General features: G+C 43.5%; 1 protein-coding gene across 3 annotated transcripts; it reads left to right on the top strand.

Annotated features, from left to right (window-relative positions):
* The first annotated feature begins 1,076 nt into the window (after positions 1–1,076).
* Positions 1,077–8,185, top strand: LOC4325759 (protein OSB2, chloroplastic). Of its 3 annotated transcripts, none has more exons than XM_015766904.3 (9): positions 1,077–1,527; positions 2,213–2,351; positions 2,954–3,107; positions 4,605–4,702; positions 4,789–4,951; positions 5,025–5,081; positions 5,524–5,585; positions 5,666–5,834; positions 7,711–8,185. In XM_015766904.3, the coding sequence occupies exons 1-8, from the start codon at positions 1,160–1,162 to the stop codon at positions 5,810–5,812; spliced, it is 1,188 nt and encodes a 395-aa protein (XP_015622390.1). In that variant the 5' UTR covers positions 1,077–1,159; the 3' UTR covers positions 5,813–5,834; positions 7,711–8,185. The 3 variants fall into 3 exon arrangements, with proteins under 3 accessions (XP_015622390.1, XP_015622391.1, XP_066162888.1); XM_015766905.3 differs by lacking the exon at positions 7,711–8,185 and adding an exon at positions 6,549–6,925; XM_066306791.1 differs by lacking the exon at positions 5,025–5,081.
* Positions 8,186–8,699: the final 514 nt, after the last annotated feature.

The raw sequence follows: 8,699 nt of genomic DNA, 5'->3' as shown, positions 1-8,699 counted from the left end.
CTCAAGGGGATACCACATGCACCATCTCTCTCTTTTTTGTGGGGACTTATCCTATCTTTTCATAAACAGACGGAGACTTGTATGGTTGCCGTCCGAATGACCTTCTGATGGGACAGCCCATACCTACCTCCACTTCCGCCGAAAGCAGGCGCGACGTGGGAAAATGGCTGTCTGCTGACGACATGACCAGTGTCAGACCGGTCATAAATCGGTCATTCTTGTCCACCACGCGTCAGTCTATAAATCTGCATGTTCGCCCTTCTTCATACAATATCTTGCCTGTAATGGTTAGGATGAAGCCTGGCATATATCTGACCGGAACCAACGTGCCATCTCCAGGAGCTAACACGCCGGCTCCGGCTAGGGACGAGTGCTTGGAGGCTCTCGTCCTGACGGGATGGGGCGAGGCGTGCGTCAGACCGCCTGTCGCCACCTAACCCACGATCTGATCGGTCTGTGACTGGTCACTGACCGGATAAACGAGCGCGCTGCACTGCGTTACATGCGGCGTGACGCGCTCGTCCAAACCGCAATAAATGTGGTTAGGTGAGCCCCGCTATGCTCACCTACCCCATATACGCGGCGCAAAACCCACAAGGGGTCGGGGCGCCTCGGCCCTCGGGGCCGAGACGGGAGCGGTCCAACCCCTCGGGGAGACAAAGAGAAGGGCGGCCGTATCACCCTCGGGCCCGACCCCCCCGAGGGGGTTAGGCCACGTGGGTGATCGTGTCTGCCTCAAGTCTCCAAGTCATGATACTCCCGGTCCCATGTCACCGACACACTCCATCCAGCTGATGAGGAAACTGCTGCCTTCGACTCTTCTTTCGTTAGGCTAATACCAAGCACTATATTGATTGGGATCTCAGGTACACCGGTTTTGCAAGATGAGGGATACTGGGATTATGGCTCGAGGATGATATTTGAACTCGGGGTTAAAATGAGGGATCTTTTCTGACCCACAAAACTGGGCCAGATCACCGGCCCAACTAACACAGGACGCGACGGTGGTCCACTCTACCAGCCGGCCGGACGGCCCACCAGTTAAAAGGAACACTTCACACCTCCTCCTCCAATTCACAGCTTCACATCACACCTCGTCTCCTTCCCCACTTCTCTCCTCCTCCTCCGCTTCTAGGGTTTAGGGTTTTTGCCGGCCACCATGCGCCACCTCGCCCGCCTCCTCAACAACCGCATCCTCCTCCCCGCCTCCTCCTCACCCGCGGCCGCCTTCTCCAAGCGTACCTACGCCCGCCGCACCAAGCCGGCTCCGCCGACCGCCGATGCGGCCGCCCCCGCCGCGGTGGAGGGGGAGGGGGAGGAGGAGAGGGGGCCGGGCTGGCAGAGGGAGAAGCTCCCCGCCGAGATCCCCCGGCCGTCCACCATCGCGTTCCAGCCGCGCGTCGCCAACGCCGTGCGCCTCGTCGGCACCGTCGGCGCGCCCGTGCAGCTGCAGCGGTTGCCCGACGGCCGGTTCTCCGCCGTCTCGGTGCTCGTGCAGGACCGCCACGCTGATTACCCCAAGTTCTGGTACGGCCATCGCTTCCCCTCCCTATGTCTATCTATCTACGCACTGCGTCACTGTGATCGGTCGGTACTTGGCGGTGTTTGGGACTGAAGGAGGCTGAAAATGCTGTAGCACAAACCGCCTATGCCTTTTTGTTGCATGGTTTTGTGCCATTTGTTTCCCAGACGAAGTAAACTATGTGTAGAATTGGGGGTGAAATATGTAGAATGGGTAAAGTATTTTATTTCAGGACTGTTTGGTTTGTGTTTTGGTACCGTCAAACAGTTTGGTTTGGTATGATTGGCAAAGTTGCTGACATCAACTTTGGATGGAACGGAAAATATCAATATCTTCTAGTACCTCTTTGTTTTTTCCCTGCAAAATGCATTGATAGTGCATTTGCAGGGATTTATCGTAATAACAATTTCCTGGAAGACATTATCGGGCTAAATGTTTGGCAATGGAACATGGTCAACCTTTGTTGCTATTATATCAAGTCTGAAAATGCGCGCAAATTTTATCATCAGTGATGGCTAAACTTGATCACGCAGGTCCAGAAAGTTCCAGCGATCAGCACACAGTAGCCTTGCCTTGTTCCTAGTGTGTATTTGACTTGACATGTTCGATTCTATGGAAGGAAACACAATCGTTTGCAAGTTCAGTGTTCACTTTTCTTGGATACCTCCCTGACCGACTTTCCATTTTCAGGATTCCCATAATATTCCAAGATGACTTGGCACAAGTTGCCGCGTCTCACTTGCAAGAGAAGGACCATATATATGTGTCTGGGCAACTAACTGGAGATATCCCACCGACCAAACTTATGGATGGCCAAGCAAACATTCAGGTATGTAGCTACTGGACATTCTTTGTTGAATAATATTAGTGCCAGGAAATATAATGCTGTTCTTCTTCCGTATAACACATGATAGAAACTTCCTATTTGTCTCTTGTACTTGGCCATACTGAAACCTTTTCAGTTCATTCAATATTAGAAATGACATGTAATCAGATCAGACGATGTCTTCTCTCTTTTATTCTTGTGTTCACAAGTTTACCTTTAACCAGCTACTACTTTGCTTTTGCATCTTGTGGTAACGAAAATACTACCAATTATATTATAAGTTGATAGAATAGACAATCTAATGCGAGATATGCTGCTCAGAAAGTCGAGTGGGTCTGTGGGCTATGTTGTGTATCATCTCTTCACAATATTCTTTTTGCTAACGTTGTTATTTTTTTTCTCTATTTAGTACTTTCATGAAGTCTTTCCTCAAACAGAAGAATAAATCTTGCAGCTCTTTTTTTTTTCTCAATAGTGGATGGATTGTTTTAAAGTGAACAATTCTTATTTCCCCGCTTCTTTCTCTTGCATGATATAATTATGTTTCTTATTTTTTTTGTTTATATGATTGGCATAAAATATTTGTACTGATTAATATATTCCAGGTTTTAGCCCAAATGCTATCATTTGTTGGTGGTAAAGCAGTTCAAGCAGATAGCATGGTGGATGAAGAGGAGGGATTTATGCAGATTGTTGAGGCTGAAAAGAAAGTTGAAACTAAAAAATTCATCCCTAAATATCCACCACGCACAGTTTCAGGTGCTGTATTCACTCCCAACTAAATTCATCCCCCCTGCTTCATTATGTCTAAGTTTATCTTCGTCGCGTTGTACCACTGAGAAAATTGTAATAGTGCTTCATTATTGTTCACTATACTCTTGTTAGTTTATTTCTTTGGTTGTGAATTAGGGGCAATGGGCATGACTAACAAAGCAATTTCTTTCAGCCATGCACCTTTATTCACCTGTCCACCAGTTTCACAGTATTGTGAGTCTAGTCAATGAATTTGGGCACCCTGACTAGTAAATTTGTTAGAGAACTGCACAATCGGTCATCCTTTTTTTTAATACCAAATTTTGACCCAAAACAGTAGGGGATCTTCCTTCTTCTACCATGCAGCTCGGATCAGGGATAAGCCACTCTTTTCACTTTGGACCAGATGTGTTTACAAAATGTTCCCCTTCGGACCAGTTCTTCCTCTGGCTCTCCTCTTTTCTGTCACCCGCAACCTTGCTGCTCCAGTGAGCTGGCCCCCATACTCAAGCATGAGCTCGTGACTATCAAGAAGCAGAGGAAAAAATGGGGATGGCAAAGAAGTGAACCTATCGTAATAGCGTGTGGTGTCGGTGCTGCTGGAGCTCACTGCACATTAGTGTGAGGGCAGGGGAGAGCGTACTTACCAACATGGAAATCTCAATATAGAGAGGGAAGAGAGTGGAGGTCGGACAGCTAGAGGAAGAACAGGTCGAATATTTTTCAAAGATCTCTGGTCCAAAGTGATGTGCTGCTTACCCTGGTCCAAGCTGCAAGATTGGTAAAAAAGGGTGCTCCAATGTGCATTTACTCAATTTTTAATCTGTATCTGTTATTTTCTGAATGAAACTTGCAAACATTAGTAGTTTTAACTATTTTTTTGTAGGGTAAATTGTTTAGGTCTATCTTGACACTTAAACTCAAACTGAAGGAAACCTTTTTAGACAACTTTTGTGATGCAAAAGTTGGTGTGCTTGAAATTTTGAGCAGTTGCTCATCAGTACTGAATACTGATTCACACACAGAGTTTAACTAGTGTTACAAAGAATGCAAGACTTTAGGGTTTATTCGGTTTGGAGGAAATTTCAAATCATAGGAATAGGAGAAGTGGAGGAATAGGAATGCATGCACACACCAATACATAGGAGTTTTTCCAAGAGTTTTGAGTGGATGGAAAATTTCGTATGTTTTCTCTCTACAACTTGTAGGAAAGGAAAAATTTCCTTTGGTTTTCCTATACTTACATTCCTACAAACCGAATGACACTCATAGGAATTAATACTTAGGATCCAATACTTTTGTTTTCCTCCAAACGAGCAAGTCCTTACAACGCACACCAACAATGTATGAACCCCAGTATATGCAGACAACATATTGATTGCACTTTTATAGTACACAAGAGGGACATATAGTAAAGATTTCTTATATTCAATTTTTTTCAGCTATGCTTTCCATTGTAAATGAAACTTTTTGCTGTTTTTTATGTTTAATTATATTTCGCAGGTTACAGAAACAAGGATAAGCTAAACAAACTCTGGAATGATGTTGTGGCTAATCCTCAAGACTGGACTGATAACCGACCTCAGAAGAAAAATGGATCTGTGAGCATATTATTCATAAAGTTTGCTTTTGGTGAAATACGGCCTGTCAGCTACTACAACTCTCACCACTTCTCCTTTAAACACAGATAAATGCGAAGTATCCTGACTTCAAAAACAATGTATCAAAAGAGGCACTTTGGCTTGACACTGCACCAAAAGCAGTGCTGGAAAAGTTGGATGATTTAGTATTCAGTAGTGATTTCAGTGCTGCAAAAAAATACAGGCCTTTTGGTGGTGACAAGGGCAATGGTAAAAATTTAACCGTTTGACTTTCACGTCATCTATTTTTATTTCTGGATAGTACTACAAATAGCCTGTACAGGTACAAACTGGGCAAAGAAGAGTCAAGATTCTTCTTCTATCTCAAAACAAAAACAAGGTTTGTATAAGAATTGTTCGTTGTTCACTGGAAGTATTTTACCATATGATGAACACAATAATTGTTTCTGGTCAATCCTTTACATAAGTACCCACTTTCATAATTTGTCCTCGTAAATAAACTGCTCAGTGTTATCTGTTTATATTGCTATTCTGCTTGAGCTCTCATTGAGTCTCCAAGGCATTAACACTTCTCTGCAAACTATTCTGTTCAAGTGCCTGAAATATGTACGAAGATTAATGTATTTTTGCTGTTTTTTATACTCGATAGCTGTATATTTGGTTATCTGTTATACTGCATAATGTAGGATAATATCATGTTTGTCTGCTTCAATTAGTGTTTATGATGTTTTTCTTATCAATATAAACCTTTTTCCCTACAGCAGAAGTTGATTATTTGCATGCAACCTACCTTTTGTGATGGTGTATTGTTTTGTTTCCAGGGGAGTTGTGGCAAGATCTGGTGGACAATCCTGGAAAATGGTGGGATAACCGATCAGATAAGGTGAGTCTCAAAAAACTCGTTTTATGTTTATTATTCCCAGATTGGTGCTAAACATTGCAGATATCTGGTTTGACATGCAGCCTTCAATAAAATATCCTGATTTCAAGCACAAGGAAAATGGCACGCCTCTGTGGATTGGATCCCAGACACCTAAATGGGCTATAGATGCGCTTCCACCGGCAAAACCATCCAAGGCACCTTTTAAGCAAGAGACCTTCCTCTCATGATTTGTAAGAGATCTGATCAGTGGTAAGCCCTTCCCTGTGCAATATGTACCTCAGGTTTGTTCTATTTAGTACAAATATTATAGTTGTCTTAAGGAGCTGGTTCTTTTTCTTTAAGGCAAGTCGCAGTGCCTGCTAATACCTAATTCAGGTAGGTATTAGCGAATGAAATTATTTTGGCTTGACTACCACATGCGTTAATGGAAGCCATGTGGGCCCGGTTTCATTAAGGTTATGTTAGGATGTATATACTAGTCATTCCAATTAATGCCAATACATATCGTCATATCCCTGATTTCAGTTGATCCATTTAGTATTGAAGTCCTTGAGCCCCAGAATTTGGTGAACTGTTACTGGGTTTTGCCATATCTGGGGGACCTGTTCTAAAAACACCTGCCCACGGGCTGGAAAGTACGTTTTTGATACAACTATGGGCCTATTGGGGAATTGTTTTGCTAGGTCTTTCTGTTACTCTCGGCCGATGTACAGAACCTTGACCATGTAGCCTTATTAGCGCCATAGGAATGCTTAGCTTGTTCTGAGTTCTAGCCATCCCCGGTCTTGCTACTGTATTTGTGCAGTTGCTCTTTTCAGTTTTCAATAGAAAAAAAGGAGCACTGTTTCGTGCAAATTTAGAGCAGCCTGGTTGGTGCCAAGTTACAGTTTTTGTTTTGCCTCCTTCAAGATTGGTGGGGTTCCAATCATGATAACTGTCTTGTCACGTTGTGTCGGTGCTCAGAATCAGGAATGATCTTATCATTGGAAATGGACGGCATCGACAACCCTGATGTTCATCTTAGCACTTACTGCAAAGAAGATCTCTGCTACTACCTCTTAGATGCTGGTAATGATGGTCTCTGTTACTGTACTGGAAATCAGACAACCAAGTCCGGTGCTCTACTTGTAGTAGTATCATTGGTCACCTTAGTAGCTAACCGTCGCTGGAGTTCTTAACATTCCATTGGAGAGCGAAGCTCGAGGGGTGATGCATCAAAATGTCGCTGTTGGATGACCCGCCAAGCAAGGCTATACATGGCCCGTATGAGATGTCAACTTCTAAAGACAGAAGTGTAGTTATCAAGTGCAACCATCACTGATTGGTGTGCGAACATCTTATCTCTGGAGATGACCCATTATTCTCAGGACAATCACACCAAAGAAGTGGAGAAGAGCCCTGGCCCCTAAGAGGAGTAGATGCTACCACTCCCAGTTGAAGAGTATCTTGAAAAGACAAGACCCAAAATGCAGCCCCCTCCGTTGCTTTCCAAGGCCCTTTCGGAGGCTACAGGCCCCCACCCCCCACCCACTCACACAACACAACTGCTTGTGTCCCCTTAGTGCAGCCGTTGACCCAAAGGCCCTTCTTCCTCCCCTCCATTCCCATCATTGGCTCATTGCTTATCAAAACCTCTCATCCATCCAAACCTCACCTCCAAATGCTTGTATCTTCGCTGGGACACCTCCACTTTTCATCCCTTAAATGGTCTCTCTCCCTCTCCCATGGTGTGTGTGTGTGATGAGCTTTGCTTTGCTGCTCCTTTTTGAAGGATTCCAGTGTCTAATCCATATCTTCGCCGATAGATGCACAATCCTTTCTTTTTGGGGGGAATGCAGCATTGGTGCTTCAACTTTAGTGAGTTTGCAAATCAAAACGTTCACTTTGGAGTGTCACTATAATTCCTTGATGTTATGATTTCGATATCTTGGCGATATTTGGTGTGATTAGGTTATAATTGCACAGATTCAGTAATCTTTTAAAGGAAAAGGAAGTCCTTGAAACCGTCTTACTAAAAGCCAAAGGGAGTGGTCCACGCCGACTTGTTATCATAGGATTATAACATTGATGTTGATTAGTCATAGATCCACATTTATCAATTTTAAATTGATTGATTTTCTAACAGATACAACGACATAGGAGGTACTACTGTCCTGTCCAGGAAAAGAGACTGGCCGGAAAGATGAAGATTGAGGAGTTGATGAAAGGATCCACTCATGAATTTTGGAAATTTGATAATCTCTTATGCATGTCTTATCTGCCTATCCCATCCATACATACTACATCTATATGCCTATTGGGAGGTCGTTTGGACCTAAATCAATCGTTGGTTGCACTACTGAGGAAGGGGATATCTAGGGCCATTACACGGGTCGATAAAGCCATCATTTTGGTATCAATTTTCACGAGAAAAAAGGGGTAGGATGTGATGCTGGTGTGAAATGTTGGGCTCACTTTGTGTTTTTGCCTATCTGGGCTTCCCATTTGCACTGCTAGCAACCAGTGGAAGTGCCAAACCGTTGAATCGTCTCCTGGTGCAGTTAACTAGGAGTAGCTGATATTTACTTTTATCAATGATAACTGCTCTATTCTCGTGGTTATCAACCTTATCTACAGGTAGTGTTAGTGCATCGATGAAAGTCGATAGTTTTGTTAAATGAAATTTGATAAGTTTCGAGGGATCAGCATAGTTTTGTTAAATGAAATTTGATAAGTTTCGAGGGATCAGCATAGTTTTGTTAAATGAAATTTGATAATTTTTGAGGGATTAGTGAGACAGACAAGCGGTTATAGGCTTCTCGCTGGGGCTCATATAAGATAGCGGCCAAAATACTGAATAGAAAAAGTAGTATGCACATCCATATAACGGATTCTGTACCATTGGCGTATTACTGCTCCTCACTCCTATCAAGTCGTGGAAACACTTGAAATCTCGTTTGTAAAAAGTGCGAATATTAAGATGTCTGGAGGTAGATCGAGCTATGATATCTTCCTTTTATAGGTGATTAAGACAAGGTATCTTGATGGCAGCTAGAGACGATAAATGACCCATCACTCAACTGCCAGCTGCGGCTTCAATTTCATGTCCACAATTAATTAAGCCTAACGTACAGT

The sequence above is a fragment of the Oryza sativa genome, chromosome 1 (genome assembly GCF_034140825.1).
Source record: "Oryza sativa Japonica Group chromosome 1, ASM3414082v1".
NCBI lineage: Eukaryota > Viridiplantae > Streptophyta > Magnoliopsida > Poales > Poaceae > Oryza > Oryza sativa.
The sequence above is the reverse complement of the archived record's forward strand: the minus strand, read 5'-3'. Positions and strand labels throughout refer to the sequence as shown.

Excerpts from the sequence above, each read along its gene's own strand:
- LOC4325759 (XM_015766904.3), top strand. The coding sequence starts at position 1,160 with ATGCGCCACCTCGCCCGCCTCCTCAACAACCGCATCCTCCTCCCCGCC. Across the intron at positions 4,703-4,788 it reads CTCAGAAGAAAAATGGATCT|ATAAATGCGAAGTATCCTGA; the intron begins GTGAGCATATTA and ends CTTTAAACACAG. Across the intron at positions 5,082-5,523 it reads TATCTCAAAACAAAAACAAG|GGGAGTTGTGGCAAGATCTG; the intron begins GTTTGTATAAGA and ends TTTTGTTTCCAG.